General features: G+C 56.1%; 3 protein-coding genes across 5 annotated transcripts in view; all 3 read left to right on the plus strand.

Moving 5' to 3' along the window:
- The first annotated feature begins 418 nt into the window (after positions 1–418).
- On the plus strand, positions 419–9,854 carry GMIP (GEM interacting protein). Of its 2 annotated transcripts, none has more exons than XM_032628133.1 (21): positions 419–560; positions 1,536–1,620; positions 2,082–2,157; positions 2,269–2,326; positions 2,626–2,751; positions 2,843–2,907; positions 3,018–3,125; positions 3,570–3,650; positions 3,734–3,904; positions 3,994–4,131; positions 4,491–4,702; positions 4,932–5,038; positions 5,113–5,202; positions 5,521–5,598; positions 5,667–5,821; positions 6,043–6,231; positions 6,333–6,470; positions 6,573–6,769; positions 7,094–7,481; positions 8,846–8,912; positions 9,049–9,854. In XM_032628133.1, exons 1-21 carry the CDS (start codon positions 542–544, stop codon positions 9,420–9,422), a joined length of 2,922 nt encoding a protein of 973 aa, XP_032484024.1. In that variant the 5' UTR covers positions 419–541; the 3' UTR covers positions 9,423–9,854. The 2 variants fall into 2 exon arrangements, with proteins under 2 accessions (XP_032484024.1, XP_032484025.1); XM_032628134.1 differs by having other exon boundaries at positions 4,491–4,678.
- Positions 9,855–10,742: 888 nt separating this feature from the next.
- LPAR2 (lysophosphatidic acid receptor 2) lies at positions 10,743–15,975 on the plus strand. 2 transcript variants are annotated; one of them, XM_032625094.1, is made up of 3 exons: positions 10,743–10,841; positions 11,648–12,389; positions 13,086–15,975. In XM_032625094.1, the coding sequence occupies exons 2-3, from the start codon at positions 11,648–11,650 to the stop codon at positions 13,397–13,399; spliced, it is 1,056 nt and encodes a 351-aa protein (XP_032480985.1). In that variant the 5' UTR covers positions 10,743–10,841; the 3' UTR covers positions 13,400–15,975. The 2 variants fall into 2 exon arrangements, with proteins under 2 accessions (XP_032480985.1, XP_032480986.1); XM_032625095.1 differs by lacking the exon at positions 10,743–10,841 and having other exon boundaries at positions 11,646–12,389.
- A 708-nt stretch (positions 15,976–16,683) lies between these two features.
- PBX4 (PBX homeobox 4) overlaps positions 16,684–22,810 on the plus strand; it is a 36,630-nt gene continuing 30,503 nt past the window's right edge. Inside the window, 2 exon segments of the mRNA XM_032625618.1 lie at positions 16,684–16,744; positions 16,855–17,007. Coding sequence (XP_032481509.1) covers positions 16,684–16,744; positions 16,855–17,007 — 214 coding nt within the window.

Genomic DNA, 22,810 nt, shown 5'->3' on the forward strand with positions numbered 1-22,810 from the left:
TATCTCCAGCCCCAGCGTTGTTAGGGGACTTCAGTTTCAACTGGAATCAGGCAGGACATCACACCTCCAACCAGGGGGCTCCCATTGCCCCAGCCAGGTTGGGATGAGTTCAGAGGTCCAAGAGACCCCTGGGCAGGGGCGTCATTGGGTCGTAGAACGTGAAAGGTTTGGGACAGGCTCCTCAGGCCAGGCAGACTCTGTGGACTCACTGCAAGGGGAGTGTGCTGGGGTTTGGGGACCCCTCAAAGATATGGGGAGGGGAACCCTGGCCGGGATGGAGTCATTTCGGCAGGTCACTCAGGAGGTCCTGGCTCAGCCGCATATCCAGCTGCTCAGGCAGGGGGCGTGGTCCGCGCTCCCCTGCCTAGAGGGTGCGGCCGACCAGCAGAGGCGTGGCTGGGGGCGGGGCCTCCGCGGGGCGGGGCGACGAGGAACCCGGGCAGCGGCGGCCGCAGCAGGAAATCGGGGCTGGGCCCCGCTGGCGCCGGCGCGCGATTCCATCCCAATCCCCGTCCCAGCCGAGCGATCCTAGGGCCGGACCATGGACTCAACAGAGCCGGGTAGGCAGTCCGGGATACGGGATCAGAGAGGGGCCTCCCCCGACAGTATCCTACTTCCTAAATCAATGAGGGGCCCCGCCTATCCCTCTCCGTCCAGAGAGCCGGGAGAGGAGTGCCTGAATGGGGAGGGCACGGGCATGCTCCACTGTGGGAACCCCCAAGCTGAGGGGGACCCGGGACACCAGTCCCTGATCTCCCCTCCCCCTTTGGAGTCTTCACCCCGGATGCCTGGGGGAGGGGGCCCAGGAAGGGGAAGTGGCCGCTTCTGCTTCTGATATTTGTGATGGGGGCAGGGTGTCACGACCGCTGATGGAGAGGGCAACGCGGCAGGATCCCCACCCGGCTACTCCATTGCCCGGGGAGGGGGACATGCTGATCTGGGCTCCCTAGAAGTGGTGCCTGCGACAGAAATGTGGCAAGGTCCGACTTCGTTTCCGCCTGTCTTTGTGTCTCTGCTTTGCATATTGATTGTCATTTGGTCTTTATGCCTCTTGTGGTTTCAGGCTGGCTGTGTGTGTTTCTGTGGCAGGCCATGTGCCGTTCTGTCCCACGTGTATTTCCATCTGTCTGGGCTGAGGTCCATGTGGTTCCATTGTCAAGCCGGCTCTGTCCCTGGAGACAGTGTGGCTGTATCTAGGACGTCTGTTTTGTCGCTTTGCTTCTGGGCCAATGCATGTGTGGGTGTCTCTGCTCCTCTAAGCAGCTGTCTCTGTGTTGGGTTGTGCCTGAGTCCATCTGCCTGTCCCAAGTCGGGCCCCACCCAAGCCCACACTCCCTCCATCCCAGCTCAGACACCCACGCCATCCTATACTCCCCATGGGAACAGAACTCTCTCTCTCTCTTCCCTTTCCCTCACTCTCTCTCTCTCCCCCCCCCCACGTCCCCGCCCCACCCCGATCCTCCAAACAACCTGCCGAAGTGCGGTGGGTGGAGGGAGGCTTCCACTGGCCCATGTGTGATACTCCCCTCCCCAAGGGCTACCCTCAGCTCCTGAGAGCAGGAAGAGATACAGTGATATCTTCCGGAGCCTGGACAACCTCGACATCTCACTTGGGAACGTGTGAGTCTGTGCCTGAGTAACCCCAAATTCCACCAGGACCCCCCAAATCCCTAACCATTTAGGTGCCTGAAACCCCATTAGGAACCTGCAACTTCTGGATCCTCAAAACACCTGAATATCCCAAAATTCAACCCCCCAAATCCACCTGAAATCCCCAAAGTGATCCTAGGGCCCCCACGTATCCTTCTTGTGACCCTTGTGACCCCTTAAAACACTTGAGAGCTTTATAATCCTACTCTGAACCCCAAAGTTACCTGGGATCCTTCAAATTCTATCTCAAGTCCCATAAAAAAAAGCTCACCTACTTTCCGCTCTAAAGCCCCATCCCTCAGGACTCCTAGATACAATAGACGTCACAGAGGTGATATCTAGGACCATCCCCAAACTGCCTTGGGGCCCCCAGCACCCCTAGGTGGGACAGACTGGGTGGAGGGTGGCATCCTGACACCCTTACCTCCCAGGACCCTTGAGATGCTGGCTGGAGACCCTGTGCTTTCAGGAGACCCAGAACCTGACAAGACCCCCACAGCCACTTTGGTGAGGGATGGGACCAAGGGGACAGGGAGGAGGGGACCTTGGAGGAGGGGGTCTGAGGAAGGTGGAGCCCCTGCCCTGCTTGTTCCTGAATGCTGTCTCCCTCCCCCTCAGACGAGTGAAACCAACCGTTGGAGTGGTCCCTCCCCAGAGGATCCTGCACCCCTTACAGGTAGGGGGGCTTTGAGGCCAAGCGAGGTGGGGGAGGGACAGAAAGGAGTCCTTCCATCATCAACTGCCTATTCCATGCACCAGGGACACGGCAGTGCACACAACAGATCTGAACCCCTGTACTCAGGGAGCCCCCAGTCTGAGTGGAGAATCAGTGTAAAACAACCTGGACAAATGAAAACAAGGGGGTGTTTGGGGAAGCCATAGGGTGTAGAACAGGGTCCACTGGTCTGGTTTGAGGGCTCAGGGAAGGCTTCCATGGGAGGGTTCAGAGGTCAGAGGTCCAACTGTCTGCCCCAGGGGAGGAACTGGACTTGCGGCTCATTCGGACCAAGGGGGGTGTGGATGCAGCCCTGGAGTATGCTAAGACCTGGAGCCGCTACGCCAAGGAGCTGCTGGCCTGGACTGAGAAGAGAGCCAGCCATGGTGAGGGCCCCTTCTACCGGGTCCCAGGCCCTGCCCAGACCCTGCAGTGCTCACACCCTGCCTGACTCAGACCCCTGCTGTCTGCCCCCAGAGCTGGAGTTTGCCAAAAACATCATGAAGATTGCTGAGGCGGGAAAGGTGTCCATCCACCAGCAGGTAGCCATGAGCACCGCCCCCCACCAGAGCCCAGTCTCTCCAGAACCCCAGCCAGATACCCCTAGATCCTCAGCATCCTCCAACACCAGACGGCCTCTCCCCACCCTCAGAGCCACATGCCACTGCAGTACATCTACACCCTGTTTCTGGAGCACGACCTCAGCCTGGGAGCCCTGGCCATGGAGACAGTGGCCCAGCAGAAAAGAGACTACTACCAGGTGAGGGGGCCCTTCATGCGTTATTCCCTCCACAACCACCTGGAGGAAGGCACCGTTACCATCAGCACCATTTGCTGGTGAGGAAGCTGAGACCCGGGGATGCTGAAGAACTTGCCCAAGGTTACCCAGCAGAGATTCGAACAAGGCTTCCTGTGCTATTGCAAAACCATGCTTTTGTTCTTCTGCGGGCCACGGGGCAAGGTGCCAAGTGTGCCCAGGAAGAGGGCCTTGGCATCTTTGGGTCTAGGCACAAAGGATGGAGGTGACCACTGAGACTTTCTGGAGACACTGGGCTAGGGGAGGGCAGAGGTCTTCTGGGTGAGAAGACCCAGGAGAGAGAGTGCAGACCCAGAAAAGGGTCCAAAGGATGAAAGACATGTGGCCCCAGTGAATGCAATGATCGAGTAGCCCTGAGGCAGCATCCCCATTCCCCATCCTTCCCAGCCCCTGGCTGCCAAACGGACTGAGATTGAGAAGTGGCGGAAGGAGTTTAAAGAGCAGTGGATGAAAGAGCAGAAGCGGATGGTAAGGTCTAGGGTGGGGGGCTGGGGAAGCGGACTGGGGAAGCAGATGAAGAAGCAGTGACCGCGTCCCTCCTCCGCCCACAGAACGAGGCGGTGCAGGCACTGCGGCGGGCCCAGCTCCAGTATATGCAGCGCAGCGAGGACCTGCGGGTGCGCTCCCAGGCGTCCCCCGAAGACCCGGCCCCCCAGGCCCAGCCGGGACCCAACAAGCAGCAGGAGCGGCGGCGGCGCTCGCGAGAGGAGGCCCAGACCAAGGTGGGGATTCGGTCCCGTGCCCCCCTGTGCTTCGGCACCCCCGGTCCCACGATCTGTCCCACACACGCTCCCTGCCTTGGTCTCTCCAGGCGCAGGAGGCCGAGGCGCTGTACCAGGCCTGCGTCCGCGAAGCCAATGCGCGGCAGCAGGACCTGGAGGCCGCCAAGCAGCGGATCGTATCACACGTGCGCAAACTGGTGCTGCAGGGGGATGAAGTGCTGAGGCGGGTGAGACCCTAACCCGATGGCTGCCCACCACACTCATTCGCCCAGGCTGGGCGCCTCCTGCCCCTAAACCACCTCCAGAGCACCAGGACCCGCTCCCTCTTGCTGGACAGCCAGTTCCGGCCCCCCAGACCCTGACTGCACTTCCCCCTCGGCCCCCTCCCAGGGGATCCTACCCCCAAGATGACCCACCTTGGTTCTGACCACACCCCCAACCCCAGCTGCGCGCTCCTGTCCCTAAGCCGCCTCCCACTGCCCGGCCCCGCCCCCAAGCCTGGACCGAGCTGGTATCTCTCAGGGTCAGGCCATGCCCCAGGCTCCCAGGCCCAGCCCCTCTCTCACCTGAGGCCTCCGCCCCACAGGTGACCCTGGGATTGTTCCGGCTGCGAGGGGCTCAGGCAGAACGCGGCCCCCGCGCCTTTGCCGCCCTGGCCGAGTGCTGCGCGCCCTTTGAGCCGGGCCAGCGATACCAGGAGTTCGTGAGGGCGCTGCGGCCCGACGCCCCACCGCCCCTGCCACCAGCCTTCTCTTTCCAGGAGTTCACGCACGGGTGGGTCCCCAGGAGCGGGGTCAGGTAGGAGCCAAGCAGGTGGGTGGGGTTGTCCCAGTCGTGGGAGAGTTGGGAATTTGGGGCTACTGCACTGGGGGCCACGATGCTCATGGCCATAAGGGCTTGCCATAAGGGCGAATGAGTGTGGTGGGCAACTCCAAGTACTTGGAGTTGGGGCCTAAACGGGATGCCAGGGTGATGTCATCCCAGGCAAGTTTCCTGGTTATCAGAGCCCTCAAACCTCTCCTTTCAGTTCCCCTCTGGACACAAGAAAGAAGCTCTCTGGAGCCCCACCTCCACCACTGGACGAGAGTGCAGCTGAGCCAGGCCCTTGGGAGGACACTGGCACAGGCTGGCAGGGTGAGTCCCGTGAAGGGCAGGCAGGAGTGGTGCTGGGGCAGGGGGCCATACCTAACTGACCTGTCCCCTCCTAGGAACTCTGGGCCCCACTCTGGCCAGTGATGTGGACAGCATGGGTGGTGGCAGCGAGTCTCGGTCCCAGGACTCTCCCACTTCCAGCCCAGGTGGGACCATCCTCCAGCCCCTGGCCAGGCTCTGACCCTCAATCTCAAACCCATTCTTTGACCTCTGACCTACCCTGCAACCCTGACCTATTTTCTCAACCTCTGACCCATTCTCTTGATCCAACTTCTGAACCACCCCCCAGGTTCTTCAACCCCTAACTCCTGACCTGTCTGACCCACCCCCCCCCGACCTCTGACCCTTTCCCCAAGGGCATCTGTGGGTGGTTTTGGAAGGCCAAAAACCAGGAATGTTTCCTTAGCCTTGGAGCCTCCCCATGACCTCTGTGACCCCCAACCTCTGTAACCCTCTGACTCCAGGCTCTGGCACGAGGCGGCTGGTGAAGGTCTCGTCCACAGGCACCGAATCTTCAGATGACTTGGAGGAGCGAGACCCTGGTGAGGCTGGAAGCAGGTAGGGGTGGGGTGGGGGTGGACTAGGCACTCCTGACCCTGTCTCCCTGCAGACCTGGGAGATGGGCTGGAGAACGGGCCAGGCACCCCGTTCAAGAAGTGGACACTGTCCAACGCGGCCCAGACCCACCGGCTGCGGCGGCTGCGGGGCCCAGCCAAGTGCCGAGAGTGCGAGGCTTTCATGGTCAGCGGAACCGAGTGCGAGGAGGTGTGGCCTGAGCCGATGACCTAATGACCTCTGCTGAACCCCAGTGACCTCTCTGACCCCAGGCATCTCTCTGACCTGAGATCCCTAAGACCTTCCCACCCCTGGGACCTGCCCTGATCTGATGATCTCCTATGAGCCCCCTGCTCCCTGAGGATCCCTGTGACCTTCTCTTCCCCCACTGACCCCCGATGACCTCCCTGACCCTGTGACCTTTCCCTCAGTGCTTTCTGACCTGCCACAAGCGCTGCCTGGAGACTCTACTGATCCTTTGCGGACATAAGCGGCTCCCAGCCCGGACCCCCCTCTTTGGGGTCAACTTCCTGCAACTGCCCAGGGACTTCCCGGAGGAGGTGCCCCTTGTGATCACCAGGTGCACCACCGAGATAGAACAGCGCGCCCTGAGTGTGCAGGTGCCACCTTGACCCTTGACCACCCCCAAGAGTGAGTGACCCAGCCCTCTCAATGGCCAGATTGCAAGCCAGCTGTCCAACTTCCCACCCCTGCCCTTCAGGGCATTTATAGGGTCAGCGGGTCCCGGGTCCGCGTGGAACGGCTGTGCCAGGCTTTTGAGAACGGCCGAGCATTGGTTGACCTGTCAGGGAACTCGCCTCACGATATCTCGAGTGTTCTCAAGCGATTCCTCCAGGAGGTGGGTGCTCAGCAGCTCAGGAGTCAGAGGCCGGGTGGGCTCAGACTGAGGACCCTCTGTAGCCCACCCACACCCATGTCCCCCCTGCCATTCCACCCCCAGCTCACTGACCCCGTGGTCCCCTTCCACCTCTACGACGCCTTCATCTCTCTGGCTAAGACCCTGCATGCAGACCCTGGGCACGACCCTGGGACCCCCAGCCCCAGCCCTGAGGTTATCCGGTCGCTGAAGAACCTCTTGGTGCAGCTGCCTGACTCTAACTACAACACCCTGCGGCACCTGGTGGCCCATCTATTCAGGTGTGCACTGTCCTTGACCTTGACACATGACTTCTGACCTGAGGCACGGATCCAGGACTCCTTCCTTGGACATGTGACCACTGACCCCTGACCTCTGACCTTTGAATGTGTTTTCTGAACTCTGAAACTTAATACATGACTCCTGACTTTGGATGCTGACCCCTGACCCCCATTGCCAGGCATGTGGCTGCTGGTCGTACACAATGACTGGGACCACTTACCCAGGACTTGGGCAAGCTGCCACTAGCCTGGCTTGCAGATCCTACCCGATGACCAATAACCATACCCTCTGTGCCCTGACCCTTCTCCTCACACTGTCCCCAGGGTGGCTGCACAGTATGAGGAGAACAAGATGTCTGCCAACAACCTGGGCATTGTGTTCGGGCCGACACTGTTGCGGCTGCCGGACGGTCCAGGGGTAGCCAGCGCCGGCCCCGTCACCTGCCTGCTAGACTCCGTGCACCAGGCCCAGCTCATCGAGTTCCTCATTGTACACCATGAGCAGATCTTCGGGATTGATGACCTCTTCCTGGCCACTGAGCCCCTGCCCCGAGACCCCAGCCCACCCCCTACGACCCTCCCAACCAGCCCCCAGCCACCATACTCACAACCTGCCCTGGACGCCCTGCCCATATCCCTAGCCTCGGACCCCAACCCAGACACCATGCCCCTTAGTGCCCTGGAGAAGCATCCCGAGACCACGCCCACAGAGGTAAGGAACCTGCTGGGCCCACAGACATGGGGAGAGCCTTCTCTCCATTTAATTTTCTCTCTCTCCTGTCTTCCTTCCTTCCTTTCCCTTGACATTTTTCTATTTCATTCCCTTTCTCCTTTCCTTATTTACCCTGCACTCATTCTGAAAGGAAAGGTAAGGAATGGAGTGGTGGGAAATAAGGGAGTAACAACAGGGTAGAGCCTTGCAGAGATACTAACATGAGTACCATTCATTCCTTCAACAGAATATTGAACACCTACTATGTGCCAAGCGTTGCTCTAGGCATTGTTCTAGGCATCAGTTAGCAAAATATTCAAAGACTCCATCCTCTTGGTTGCCTACCTTCTAGTGGGAAAGAAACCAACAATAAACAAGAAATATGATACAAAGTCAGTTATACAGGATGTTACAAGGTGATGAATACTATAGAAAAAAGAAAGGGTAGGGTAAAGTAGGGGACATCAAGGGCACCAAGGTGAGAGGTGGTGGGCAGTTTGTAGCAGTAAATAGGATGTTGTGAGTGGGTCTCATGGAGAAGATGGGTTTGAGCAAAGACTGGAAGGATGTGAGGGGGGAGTAAGCCAGGTGGAGATCAGGGGAAGGGTGTTCCAGGCAAAGGGAACAGCCAGTACAAAGGCCCTGAGGTGGGACCATGCCTGGTATATTCAGAGCACAGCCCCATGCTATAATGAATGAGTGAGGGGAAGGTGGAAGGAAGTGAGGCCAAAGAGGGCTGTGCAAGCCTCCATAGACTGCACGCCTACAATGCAGGGGTGCTTGCATAGTAATTGCCCTAAGAGGTAAATACTGTTAATGAAAACCATTTACAGATGAGACTCTTAGGGGAGGCTTTCTGACCCTCAGATGCTGATACACTTACCATTCCTGAGAGCTAGGATCTCCCCTGCAGCACCCCAGAGCTGGGAAAGCTGCTGCTGGTGAGGTGTGGGACTCTGAGAACTGGCATACCTCAGAAAGTGCTCCGGACACAGAGAAAGAATTCCAACTGCTATTAGCATTTAGCGAAAGGATGAACTAAAAGATATTCAGATAAACTAAAAAGCAGGCCTGAAATTGCAGAAAGTAGAGCAGGATGAAGACCGGTAGTTCACCCATTCCTAATGCAGAGAAGGCTGTCACTTTCCGGGCTGGTCCTCTGTTGAACAAAGGCATTCCTGCCCTCACAGAGCCCACAGTTGAGATTAATGACACTGCTCTTCACAGGAGGACAAGCAGTACACTCTCAAGGGCATCATCTCTTCCCAGCTACCAGAACTGCAAGGGAACTTTTGCATGTCTACGAGTCTCAAAGAACTGGCATTTTATTGCTGGAGGTCTCATTCTTGGGTTTCTTCTTGCAGATTCCAACTCTGCAGAGGGACCAGGAAGAGGAAGTAACCAAAGACACCAAAAATGAGGGAGAGGAAGGTGAGTGTGTTGTGGGGTAGCCCAGGGGTTCTGGGGTTGCCCCTGCCTTGGGGTAGCTTGGCTGAGTGATGACAATGGGGGAGGGGTGTATCCAGAGGACTTAGGGGTGCTCAGCATTGACCACCCTATCCCACAGTGTCCAGCCAAGGCCCTGAGGACTCACCCCTGGGGACACAGTCCCGTGGCCACTTCAGCCGCCAGCCAGTGAAGTATCCCCGGGGGGGTGTACGGCCTGTCACCCACCAGCTGTCCTGCTTGGCCCTGGTGGCTTCCAAATTGTGCGAGGAGACCCCTGTCACATCAGTGCCCCAAGGGAGCTTGCGGAGGCCAAGACCCGGCCCTGCCGCCACCTCCCGTGAGGGCAGCCCTCTGCGCCGCACCCCACTGCCCAAGCATTTTGAGATCACGCAGGAGACGGCCCGGCTACTCTCCAAGCTGCACAACGAATCTGTGCCCAAGGCCACCTGCTGCCCAGGCACCCAGCCTGAGGAAGCTGAGGACCATTTCTGACTATCCCAGCACTCTGACCAAGAAGCCCAGGACTGAGAAGATGGGCCCAACATCCCAGGAGTTCAATGTTGGGGTGTCTGGAGAGTTCCTATGGGGAAAGACTACATGGCCTAGGGGAGAACTAAAACCCTTCAGCAGCAATGTACCAGGATCCCCCCCCACTAGACACAGGTCAATGTCAAGCGACAGGGCCACTCAGGTTCAGAGGTCACTCAGGGTTAATAATACAGATCATGGGGTCCTTGAGGTCCACCCTAGTCTCTGACCCCTAGGATAGGGGTGCTTTTTGCTACGTTGGTTGTTGCCACTCCCCCATCTCTGTCTGCCTCCTTAGCTGATCCCAAGTGACCAGATATTGGAGGGTGTGGGCAAGCCAGACTCAACATCCTGCCTGGGGTCTGGTGGCCTCTGAATAAACTGTGTCCTTTATAACCTTGAGTGTCTTTCTTTGCCAGGGAAGGGTGACAGGGGAGAGGTCGGTGAGGCAGCATCTTTTCGCCCCATTTTACCGACCAGGGAAACCAAAGCCCCCTTTCTTTCATCTCAGAACACCCCGAGCACCTACATGCAGTAGAGGCTGGGCCTGGGCACCTGGCTGAGTCACACCGGGCCGGCCCTCCCGGAGCTCAGCGTGCGATTCGGTCCTGCACAATCAAACAAACATAACTAAGTGCAGATAACCGAGACAATGGGGCTGTGTGCTCTGGGCCGTGGGAGTCCAGGGCCGCCACAGGCGTGGGCCGGGCAGGGAACAGCGCTGCCGGGGCCTGGATTTCGAGAAACCTGAGTGCGGCCGGAGAGTCAGCTGGGGCCAGAGAGGTCTGCGGGTCAAGGGAGGCTGCGTCGCGCGGTAGCTCTAAGCCGGCGAAGCCAAGGAGGGGCTGGGGTCGCGGCGGTGGGAGCCGGGTCGGATCAGGGCGTGGCTTAGAACTGGCTACGGATTGGACACGAGGGAGCGGGCGGGGTGGGGCCGGGGCAGGGGCGCAGACCCTGAGACCACCCGGAGGTGGGCCCGGGCGGCGCCAGGTCACGGCGGGAAATCTCGGGCAGCGAGTGACTCAGCCCCGCGAAGGCCCAAAACTGCGGGCGCGTGAGGTGTGCGGGGACTCGGGGTGGGGGTCCCGCGCCGGAAGTGGAGAGGGGCGACCGAGGAGACGCGAGGCGGAGAGGAAAGAGGGGAGCTACGGTTCCGGGCGACCCTGTCCCCGCCGCGGCAGCGGAAGAGAGGCTCCTCCAGGTGGTGGGGACCGGGCGGGGCGGGGCGCTGCGGCGGGGGCGGGGCGGCGGGACCCCGCCTCCAGTCCTCTCTTGGCCGCTCCCGCCAGGCGCACCCAGACGCTCTTCTGCTCCAGCCCTCGTCGCCCGGTCATGGGTCTCGGGCGCGAGGCCACCCTGTCTGCGGCGTGACGGGCGGCTCAGGTGAGACCGGCGAGGACGGGGGAGGGTGGGCGCGGGGCCTGGGGAGGGCGCGGCACGTGCTGCGGGGCCCGGGCGCCGCCCCCTCCTCTCCTACCTCCTCCTCTTCCTCCCCTAGCCTGGGGGCCCCCAGAGGCCCGGCCTGCTGCCGCCTTCCTGACCGCCCCTTTTGTCCCACTCGAAACGGCCCGATCCACCGCCTGCTTCGGGAGCGCTCGCGCCCAGAGCCCGCCGCCCAACTTGTGGGGCTGCCTCACTGCCCCCAATCTGATTGCCCGAGTCACTTCCATGTCCCAGCACCGACCTCCTGCAAGGTCCTAGCAGTGGCCCCACCCTGCGCACACACGCCCCCTGGGCTCCGCTCCCTGCACTGACCCCAACACCAAACTGACCCTCCCTTGCCTGCTTTCACAGCCCACACCCCTTTGTCCTGCCCTAACCGACCCCCCCGCCACACACACACACACACACACACACACACACAGATTGGTCACAGGTTGGCACCGCGTGGGCAAATGAGTTTTGTTTTGATTCTTTAGGTTAAAAACAAAACCACCCAGTCGTTTGATTTGGGAGATACCCTTCTAAGAGTCTTATTAGTAATTAAGCAACAACTTCCCCACCCCACCCCCGAACTCACAGACTTGCTTTTCCAGGTCACCCTGGCCCCTACCACTACCACTTTGCCCTCATGCATCTGAGTTTGAGACCCTTGCCCTTCCTGTCCTAATCCTCCCTCTGGCTGCTGCTCCCTTCTCTGTCCTTCCAACAAGGACCTTCTGTACTGACCTTTCCCTCTGTGCCCCCAGATGGTCACCATGGGCCAGTGCTACTACAATGAAACCATCGGCTTCTTCTACAACAACAGCGGCAAGGAGCTCAGCTCCCACTGGCGGCCCAAAGATGTGGTTGTGGTGGCACTGGGGCTGACTGTCAGCGTGCTGGTGCTGCTGACCAACCTGCTGGTCATCGCGGCCATCGCCTCCAACCGTCGCTTCCACCAGCCCATTTACTACCTGCTTGGCAACCTGGCCGCAGCTGACCTCTTTGCCGGTGTAGCCTACCTCTTCCTCATGTTCCACACAGGCCCGCGCACAGCCCGGCTCTCACTTCAGGGCTGGTTCTTGCGGCAGGGCCTGTTGGACACGAGCCTCACGGCGTCCGTGGCCACACTCCTGGCCATCGCCGTGGAGCGGCATCGCAGTGTGATGGCCGTGCAGCTGCACAGCCGCCTGCCCCGAGGCCGGGTCATCATGCTCATCGTGGGCGTGTGGGTGGCCGCGCTGGGCCTGGGGCTGCTGCCCGCCCACTCCTGGCACTGCCTCTGCGCCCTGGACCGCTGCTCGCGCATGGCCCCCCTGCTCAGCCGCTCCTACCTGGCCGTCTGGGCCCTGTCCAGCCTGCTCGTCTTCCTGCTCATGGTGGCTGTCTACACTCGCATTTTCTTCTATGTGAGGCGGCGGGTGCAGCGCATGGCAGAGCATGTCAGCTGCCACCCCCACTACCGTGAAACCACGCTCAGCCTGGTCAAGACTGTTGTCATCATCCTGGGTGAGTGGCACCCTACTTCCCAACTCCTGCGAGACTGATAGAGCATGATGGGAGGGGATGATCTGGGTGGGGAATGTTCTCCAAGGAGGTGCCACCTGAGCAGAGGCAAGGCAAGAGTTCCAGGCAGAGGGAACAGAAGGTGACAGCCCCAAACAGGACCAGCCCAGTGTCTCCAAAGAGGGGAGAAGGCCCACGTGACTGGTCCGCAGGAAGAGAAGGTCAGCACAGCCTCAAAAGGCACAGACAGGAGTCATATTTTGTTCTGAGTCCCATGGGAAGCCCTTAAGAGTTCTTAGCCAGGAGTAATGAGGTCTGGCGGTTGAATGTAGAATGGTCTGAGCAGGGGAGGTGCACACACCACCCCCAAGAAACAAAGAGCAACTCTTCCTAATCATTCCTTTTCCACCACCGAGTAATCGGTCGGTCCCACAGTGACCTTTCCCCCAAAGAACAAATCTCTATGTAGAAATGTCCAGGGTCCTGTCCACCGTGTACCAGTTAGGAAGGGCTTTCCTCTGGCAGACAATCAGAGAAAGGTTTCCCCTCTTAGCAGTTCTGCCCCATCATGCTGCAAAGGCAGCAAGACAGGCAGCTCTTCCCTACAAACTGCACAGCTGTCGCCCAAGCTCTGGAGACTCCTCCAGTTCTGAGCCATTGCAACAGCTGGCCCTGCTCACATCAGGCTCCATCCCGCAGGGGCGTTTGTGGTCTGCTGGACACCGGGCCAGGTGGTGCTGCTTCTGGATGGTCTGGGCTGCAAGTCCTGCAACGTCCTGGCTGTGGAGAAATATTTCCTACTTTTAGCCGAGGCCAACTCGCTGGTCAACGCCGTGGTGTACTCATGCCGAGATGCTGAGATGCGCCGCACCTTCCGCCACCTCCTCTGCTGTCTGTGCCTTCGCCGGTCCACCCACAAGTCTGTTCGCTACACACCCTCTACCCAGACAGGCCGTAGCACTCGCATCATGCTTCCTGAGAATGGCCATTCCCTGATGGACTCCACCCTTTAGCTAACCTTGGACTTCAGCAGGGTACAGCAAATGCCAGAGCTCTGCCCCTGGCCACTTGTGGGTGCGCCCGGCTCTACCCAATCTGCGGGCCAGACTTAAAGGCAGACCCTCAGTCTGGCTTGGCATGAAACCACTGCCAGCCCTACCCAGGGAGACAACTGTGCCCATCTCAGGGCCTGTAGGTTGGGGTCATCTAAGCACCTGGGAGAGAGTTGAACGGGGTGCAGGAATCTGGCTCTTCAGTCATCTCAGGTTGCAGGGCTTTTTAACGGACACTTTTCTGTTTTTACTGCACATGCCTGGCAAGCCCTGTGGACTGGCTTCCTCGTCCACGGTGGCGTGGGTAATAAAGGTGGGAGAGATTAGGGCCCCCTCAGGCCACGCTGCCCAGTGCAACAGGGTAACAAGGATGGACCATGGGCGCCTCATCTGCCTGAGGCTGATTGTTTAGGGCCACAGACTGAGGAGTGCTGAGCGTGAGCTGGGAAAGGTTTATGGCCTCTGGCAGCCTCCAGTGGTCTTGCCTATCCTCACAAGAATTAAGGGGGTCTACAAGGAGGGGGTCTATAAAGAGTAAACCTTTCCGCTCCGAGGTCTCCAAAGCCTTTTCTGTTGTCAGCTTATCTGTCTGTCCCTATGTCCCAGAATTGTCCACCTCAGCTCAGGCTGAGCTGGGATCCTTCAACGTGGCATCTCCTGGGCCCTGTTCCCATTCCCCTTTGGTCTCTGCATGGCTGTTGCTCTGTCTCTCTTGTTGTTCCCTTTTGCCTCTGTCTCCTCCACCTCTTTCCCTGCCTTCATCTTGCCACCTGCCTCTCTGTCTCCATTCTCTGGAGCCCAGAGTAGTCTGTGGCCTGTGTGAGGCTTCTGTCACCTGCCTGCCCCCTTGCCTGAGTCCAGATTGTTAATAGTCAGGTGTGTCCATCCCACTGCCCACTCCATCACCTACGTGCACACCTGTGGGCTTGGGGTAGTGAGGTCCATGGACCAGAATGCAGGATTTTAGAGTTGCCATTTCTCAAGCTTCTCTGATGTGCCTGGCACACTGATAAGCGTTTTAGGTGCATTATTTAATCACCACCTGCATCTTGTGGCATAGGTATTATATATATTTTCATGTGAGGACAGTGGCTCAGAGAGATCGAAATTTGGCCCATGGTAACATAGTTTCAAAAGGGCACAGAGATACATCGAGGGACTAGAGAGACCCCTGAGGAAAGGACTTCAGATTTCCGCAAAGTCCGGAGTTGGTCACAAGCTCAGCCTGGCTTTCCCCACTTCACCCTGTGGTCTCAGATGTGCCAGACCCATGATGAGTCCCCTCTCAGATACATAGAGGCACTGTGCTAGACACGGCGTAAACCAGGATCTGGATTCTCTCTGCTTACACACCTAGCCAGATTTTGAACCCAGGCCTCCCATCAGAGGCTGAATTCTTAAACTACTAAAGCATGCATTGCCAAAGAACCAAAAATGTGTAGATCCTTCTACATTAACTGGGGCTGAGTTTCCCTTTGGGAAAATTCTCCCTGCCCTACAACAGCTCTGTGAGGAGGCAAGAACAAACTGGGGTGCCAGGTACTTCTCCAGGGTCCAAGGTAGGCAGTGTGGCTCCTTGAGCCTGGGGCCTGAATCTCAGAAGTGATGACCTAGGCCAGCACCCAGCCACGTGGATGGGGACATAGTCCTTGTCTCCAGGGAGCTCTAGGCCTTTTGGACAAAAGTATCACTTTGGGTGCCAAGGCAGCCAGCCATTCCTATGGGGTGGGAACCCCTGATGGTCTCCAAAGGGAGCTCTGTTTCACCTGCTCTGAGCTGGCTGCTCTTGCATCAGCATCTTCCAGGTTCTAACCCACACTCTTCTGGTCTCCTTTGGGATCTTGTCCCATCAGTTTTTCCCTCTCTGTAGGTCTCTCCTCTCCACCAGGTGACTTAAGGTTTTTGTCTCAGATGGTCCCTGAAGCTCTCAACCCATCCCCCCACTACTGTTCTCTGAAGGATGCCAAAGTTACCCACTACTTTTCAGACCTCCTGTGTGGTGCTGCACTAGTGGCTGACCTTTTGTACAGGGTACCAGCTCTCCATGGTCCCCACATGTTCTAGTACTTCCTGTTACTGGGGCCAAGTGTCAGGTTTCCTTCATCAAGGAGCTTTCCAGGTTGTTCTTACATTAGCCTACGTCGTTCATTTCCATTCCCTTTGGAGTGCCCGAATCTAATCAGACCAGTTGGTGTTTGCATTTCCTCTCCAGCAGCAATGCGAAGAAGATGGGCCCTGTCCTGAAGGGTTCCCAGGAGGTTGAGGTCCCTTTATGAGCCTCGTCTGGGGTCTGTCCCCATTGCAAACAGGCTCTAGGAGGTCCCATGACTGGAGAAGTGATTTATGTCTGAGAATAAATCCTTTTCTCTCGCACAAGAACCCTCTGATGCCAGGAGTCCTAGCAGCCAGAAACAAAGGCCTGTGAAGATTCGCTCTGATTTGGGGGTGCATCACAGGGTAGGTCCTCAGAAAGCATCCTTCATGTGCTAGCGGAATGCTGTAGAGCAAAAGAATGAATAAAGCAAGGTCACTCTTAAGCTGGACCTTGAAAGGTGAATAGAAGTGATTTCTGCAACTGAGAAAATCACTGTTTTGACCTTCCAACCACCATCACCACACGTACCTGTACCCCCTATGGAATATTAGAGGTGGGGGGAGGGGGAACTGGGAGGCCGGGAGCCCAAGTGACCCACCTGCTGGTACTGAGGCTGAGGGGACCAGGGGTCTGGGGCTCCGGGCTTCTGGAGATGAATGGGGGTAGGGGTGTTGATGGGGTTCTGAGAGGCTAGGGAGGGTCTGAGAAGCAAGGGGTGGCTTGGAGGAAGAGTGCAGTGCTCTGAGAAGTTAAGACTGAGATGTGTAGGTCCCTGAGGAGTGGGATTCTCTGAGACATGGGAGACTATGAGGAAGAGTGGGGGCTGGGGGGGGATTGGCTCTGAGAAGTGAGGTGCCTGAGGAGTGGGGACTCTTGAAGAGATGTGCGGGCTCTCTGAGAAGGGAGCGCTCTAAGTACGTGTGCGGTGTAAAGTGTCTCAGAGTAGGAATGGTTGAGGGAGGTGGAGATGTGGGAGATGGGGTTTCTGAAGCAGAGCAAAGCCGGCCTTGCCCTCTCCGGCTGGAGGAGGGAAGGGGTAGAAAGCGCCATTGCCTCAGCAACCCCCAATAGAGTCCTAGGCAGATAGGAGGGGCTTTTAGGGGCCTGCCTGTGGGCGAGGCACGGCGGCCCGCGCGGCGGCGGTTGGCTGATGGAGATAGTAGGGCGTGTCCCTGGGCGGGGCGCGGTCCCCTGGCTGGCGGCGGTTGGCCGTAGGCGGAGGGGGGCGGGGCCCGGGGGCGCGCGTGGTGCGCTCACAGACTGCGGCGGTTGGCTACGACGTCCGCGCGAGCTCTCCAGGCTCTGCTGCTCCTTGGTTGAGCGCCCGCCAGGCCTCGCCGCTCATGGACACCCTGTGCTGCCGCCCCGCTGACCCGCGCCGCTCACCGCCCCGGCCCCCACCGGGCTCCGACACGGACGACGTCCTGCAGATCATGGCCATCACCGACCAGAGCCTGGACGAGGCGCAGGCCAGGTGCTGGCGCGGACTCGGCGGGGGCCACCCAAAGTCGCTTCAGTGAAGGGGGCGGGCCGAGGGGCCAGGGCCGGGGCGGCTGGGGGCGTGAGGGGTGAGGAGGGTGCAGGGTGAGAGATGGGGTGGTGAGTCTGGGCGGAGAGGGAGAGGGCAGATCGGGGGCGGGGGGTTTGAGGAGGACTGAAAGGGGGTTCTGAGGCCGAAGGGATGTTTAGGGTTAAAATGGAACGGATTGAAAGGGGGCTTATGGCGCTAAGCTGTGGGTGCTGGGTTTTAGGAGCTCATCTTGGGGTGAGAGGGATGGGTTTAAGGGGAGTTTGTGGATGGAGAGGTTTATGGTGAAAGGTGGTTTCAGGGTTTATGGATGTAAGGGGGAAGAGGAGTGTTGGGGGGGTGTAAGGGCTGAGAGATGGGTGCACACGGGATTTGTGAAGGATGGACAACTAAATGGATCAGTGGTATGTATGAGGATGGGAAGTTCTGGGGGCAGGTAATGGAGAATGAGTTGTGGGAAATGGGACTCGGGAATGAAGAGATGGTGTGATTTGATTCGGGAAGCATCCAGGAAAAAGGTTAGTGGGGGAGCTGGAGGGGGACAGAGGACCCCCTTTTTTATTAATTTGGCGAATATTTATTAGACACTATGTGCGGGGCATGGAGCTGGGTGCTGACATAGTCACTGATCTCAAGCTCATGGTTTGAGGGAGAGAAAGTAAGTAGCAAAACTAAGTATAAGTTGAGCTAAAAGCTGTAAGTAAAGAGATGGCAAGCTGTGGGAAGCCAGGAGAGGGCATAGCACCTTTAGAGGCCCGAAGGTGGGAAAGGGCAGGAAGAATGCAGAGCCAGGAACTGAAAGTCCCCAGTACAGCAGAGAGAGTCTGGAACCAGGATCACATGGGGCCAAGTCTCAGGAAAGAGTTTGGATTTTATTTCAGTTGCAGTGGGAAAATCACAGTGGTTTTAAGACCACCTGTCCCACTTAACCTCCACCCACCACTTGTCAGTGAGCCAGGATTGGTAAAATGTGCTTCACAAGGCAGCCCATTGTGTTTGGGGCCTGCCTGAATTGTTAGAAGGTAGCAAAGCACAGAATGACATCCTTTTGGAGGATGAGGTCTTGTTGAATGGGACTTGTTTGGGGGTAAAGGATGGTCCCTGTGGATGGGACCAGGGTGTAGTGGTGTGGACTGTGCAGTGCCTAGAACCTTCTAGTGAGGAGGGGTTACAAAGCCAGGTGAACAGCAGCCCCAGGAAAGGAGGAGGCAAGTAAAAGGTGGATATGGCAGGCATTTATTCTTCAAACTTTCTTGCCTTTGCTTCTTGTGGAATGTCGACTCTTTGCACAGTTTTCATGGCCTCTATCTGGGAAGTTAAGAGTGTCACACACACATAACCCCACCGCACACCACTGGAGCATTGTGCTAGGTGCTACAGAAACCAAGATGGCTAAGATGTTCTCTGCCCTTTCAGAGCTCATTCAGAAGGAAGGTGTGTGGGAAACTTAACTCATAAACAGTCATCATGATAGGAGTGTGCTGAGTAGAGGTAATTCCTGGCACAAAAGAGCTGGGCCGGGAGAGGGTGCCCTTCTGTGATGCCTTCTCCGCTAAGCCAGTGCGAGAGCAAGGGCATTGTTGTACTTTCCTTTGTATTCCCAGGGCTGTGCACAATGCCTGGCACCTAGCGTTCAGTAAAGTTTTGTGGCACTTAGATTCTGGAAGGATTGGTAGGAGCTAGGGAAGGGGGAAAACGGGCTCTTCACACCCAGGAACCACAGAAGCAGTGCTTTGGGTGCACGTGGAGCTACCTGTGTTCCTTCTGTTCTAGGCCAGGAGCTGCTTAAGGAGCGAACTCTACTCAGATGTGGCCTTCCTCAGGCGTGTGTCACCCTGCACTGCCCCAAGGCTGCTACTTTTTTCTTGTAACAATCTCTTGAGATTCTAGACTCCCCTAGGTAGGCTTAGAATGGAATGCAGTCAGTCACCTCTTCTTGCTGTTCTCAAAGAGAGTCGTTTTTCTTTTAAGGCTAAGAAACTGAACAGGGGGTCATTACACTTGCCTTACAACGTAGCTGTTAGGTAGCTGATTCCTGGTTTCTTCCTGAGGTAGAAAGATCCCTGGAGCTTTTATTTTGAGACTTTGGAAGCTTCACATCTGCCCCACTCCTTGCGTAGCCTTTAGATAAATTCAAGGCCCTAAAAGTCACCCAAGTCCAGACACCAGTCTTCAGTCCTCAAGTGGGTGGGCCACTTACTCCACTCTGGAGAAAACACAGCCTGGGTGGGTCTTTTCCTCATAGTAAGCCTTGCTGCCTGGTAGATTATCAGCTTGGGCAGGGAAGCAGATTGTGTCTTTCCTGATCAGCCAACTGGGTGAGGCCTTTGGCTTCCCTGGCCTTTGGCTTCACTTCAACTGGTGAGGTCTTTCTGACCCTGCCCTCTCTCTGAAACAAGAGAGAACGGTTTCATCTCTGTGCGCTGCCGACCCCTTAAGAGCCCCTGGAGTCAATTTAGCTCAACTGGCTTGCAAGAAAAGAATTTTTCATCTCAGATTTGAGGCCTTCTCAACCTGCTTTGTCACCGTGTGCTTAAAGAAGGGAAGCACACCTACTGGATTCTTTCTTACGCCTTTCTACGTTATTAGGAAGGCAGCTCCACATACTTGGGTGTAATTCATTTTGTTATTATAGCTGAATAGTCTTCAAATAGTGAACTGTGTATTGTTCTTCCTTCTGGCTACACAGATAGTAGAGGGACACTGGAGAGTTTGGAATGCACTGTCTTGGTTGAAATTCAGCCCACGTCAGCTGGAAATTTCCTGTGTGATAGGTAACTAGTCTTCTTGAATGATCTTCTCAACTTCTTTGGTGACACCCTGAGCTTTTCCTAGAGAGGGACAGTTTTTGTGTTTTCTGAGTTGGATCTTCCACTGCTCACATTCTCATTCATTTCTTATATGGGACCGGGAAGGCAGGAAATTTTCTCTTGTTTGCCAAGGATTTTCTGAGTATGTCACTCTATCATGTGTAGCCTTAGTTTTTATAATAATAAATTTGACAACATGTTGAAGTTTATGTAGATTTGTTTCCTTTGCTTCTTTTGAATACCTTTATGAAGGGTTTATAAGGTTATCAGACTAAGGTTGAGGGCTCCTCTGTCAGGACTCTCAGGTTCCAAAGTTCTTCCCCCCTCCCAGAGTTGTTAACCAGTGTTTGAATCATCGGCCCCTTTGAAAATCTGGTGCAATCTCTGGGTCCCCTCCTAACCATGCCTCCCCGACAGTGTGCTTGTGTACCACACCTTTGAGAATCCTCAGGCCTCAGGTGTCCTGGGGCCTGGAAGCTGCCCCTCATCAGTGGTGGACTCACTTTTTTGTCTAGTCGTGAGATTCCTAACAAGTTAGTGTGAAAACTCTAGAGCTGGGAAGGCTGAGGGGTGAGTTTTGGAAACCTGATTTTAAAAGGAAGCAGAGGGCTTCCCTGGTGGCGCAGTGGTTGAGAGTCCGCCTGCCAATGCAGGGGACACGGGTTCGTGCCCCGGTCCAGGAAGATCCCACATGCCTTGTGAGCGGCTAGGCCCGTGAGCCATGGCCACTGAGCCTGCACGTCTGGAGCCTGCGCTCCGCAGTGGGAGAGGCCACAACAGCGAGAGGCCCGCGTACTGCAAAAAAAAAAAAAAAGGAAGCAGAATGGTCAACAGTGTCGTCCTGGAGACCTGGGCTCCAGACCTGATGTTCTGGAAGAGGCAGCTGAAGAGGACTAGCCCTTCAAGTCATTCTGCATGTTGGAACGACAGGTGGGTTGTGCTGCCAGATTGGCAGATTTAGCTGTTGTGGTCAGTTCTTGACCTTTTGCTTGCAAGGGCATGAAGATGCTCTGGAGACCTACACTGTCCAATGAGGTAGCCACTTGCCATGTGTCTCTGTAAATTAAAATGAATTAAAATAAACATTCAGGGGACTTCCTTGGTGGTGCAGTGGTTAAGAATCCGCCTGCCAATGCAGAGGACACGGGTTTGATCCCTGGTCCAGGAACATCCCACATGCTGCGGAGCAGCTAAGACTGTACACCACAACTACTGAGCCTGCGCTCTAGAGCCCGCGAGCCACAACTACTGAAGCCCACATGCCCTAGAGCCTGCGTGCCGCAATAACTGAGCCCACGCACCGCTACTGAAGCCCGTGCTCTCTAGGGCCACTTGCCTCAACTACTGAGCCCACGTGCTACAACTACTGAAGCCCACGCGCCTAGAGCCCGTGCTCCGCAGCTAAAGAAGTCACAGCAGGCTTCCCTGGTGGCGCAGTGGTTGGGAGTCCGCCTGCCGATGTGGGGGATGCGGGTTCGTGCCCCGGCCCGGGAGGATCCCGCATGCCGCGGAGTGGCTGGACCCGTCAGCCATGGCCGCTGAGCCTGCGTGTCCGGAGCCTATGCTCCACAATGGGATAAGCCACAACAGTGAGAGGCCCGCGTACCGCAAAAAAAAAAAAGAGAAAGAAGTCACAGCAGTGAGAAGCCCGCTCACCAAAACGAAGAGCAGCCCCTGTTCACCACAACTAGAGAAAGCCCGCGTGCAGCAACAAAGACCCAACGCAACCACAAATTAATTAATTAATTAAATTAAACATTCAGGGACTTCCCTGGTGGTCCAGTGGGTAAGACTCTGCACTCCCAATGCAGGGGGCCCGGGTTCAGTCCCTGGTCGGGGAACTAGATCCTGCATGCATGGTGCAACTAAGAAGTCTGCTTTCCACAACTAAAGATCCTGCATGCCGCAATGAAGATCCCGCATGCCGCAGCTAAGACGGGTCAAACTAAGACACAGCCTAAATAAATAAATAAATAAATAAATGTTTTAAAAAATAAAATTAAATCAGACATTTCGTTCCTCAGTCACACTAGCTACCTCTCAAGTGCTCAGTAGCCATGTGACTACCATCTTAATGCAGGTAGAGAACATTTCCATCATTGCAGAAAATTCTGGACAGCAGTGTTCTAGAGCAATGCTTCTCTTAGCTGGGCCTGCAGCAGATCTCTGCAGAAATGTTATTGCACAGGTTCTGATGTAGCAGGTCTCAGTGGGGCCCAAGAGTCCACATTTCTAACCACCTCCCAAGGGTGCCAATACCGCTGATCTCAGACCACGCTTGGAGAGGTCAGACTCTCAAGAGTGGAGATGACAGCGTGTCATTTATTTCAATTTTCATGAATCATTTTACCTAGTAGATGGTTAATCTGACAAATGGAAATTATTTTTGAGCCTAAGTTGTGTTTGTGGGCATAAGGGATTTTAAATTAATCACAAGGGTCACATATTAGCATTGTTTTGTCTACTTAATATAGAAAGAAAATTAGAAATGAACAAATAAAAATCAGAAAACAGTTGATTTTTTTTTCTCTAGATGAAACATTTGATCTGGGGCCATGGGACCTTGTTGTTTCAGGATCTGTTTACATTTTCAGTCTAAGGAAGTCAAGTTTTAGAAGTCCCAGGGTTGTTTCTATATTTCCTTTACATGGTCTATTAAACCATAGCTCAACTTTGCGTTAGTTTGTAGAACTTGAGTGTAATAGAAAATGATCATTGGGGAATGGTAATAAGGTTTTTAGGGCAAAAAAACTTTACATATAACGAATAAAAATATGATGGAGAATGGTCACTATTATACATGTGTTAAGAGTAAGCTATATGGCATATGCGTTGGTGAACCTGAAACTAAAAAGAGTATATTTAGAGGTTGGCCTTTGGGCAACATAACAGATACTGTAATTAGGGCCTCCATAGCTTTCCTTAGGAAGAAAAGATTT

This window comes from Phocoena sinus, chromosome 3, assembly GCF_008692025.1.
Source record: "Phocoena sinus isolate mPhoSin1 chromosome 3, mPhoSin1.pri, whole genome shotgun sequence".
Taxonomy (NCBI): Eukaryota; Metazoa; Chordata; class Mammalia; order Artiodactyla; family Phocoenidae; genus Phocoena; species Phocoena sinus.

Excerpts from the sequence above, each read along its gene's own strand:
- GMIP (XM_032628133.1), top strand. Across the intron at positions 4,703-4,931 it reads GTCCCCAGGAGCGGGGTCAG|TTCCCCTCTGGACACAAGAA; the intron begins GTAGGAGCCAAG and ends CTCTCCTTTCAG. Across the intron at positions 6,770-7,093 it reads CTGGTGGCCCATCTATTCAG|GGTGGCTGCACAGTATGAGG; the intron begins GTGTGCACTGTC and ends CACTGTCCCCAG.
- LPAR2 (XM_032625094.1), top strand. The coding sequence starts at position 11,648 with ATGGTCACCATGGGCCAGTGCTACTACAATGAAACCATCGGCTTCTTC. Across the intron at positions 12,390-13,085 it reads GACTGTTGTCATCATCCTGG|GGGCGTTTGTGGTCTGCTGG; the intron begins GTGAGTGGCACC and ends TCCATCCCGCAG.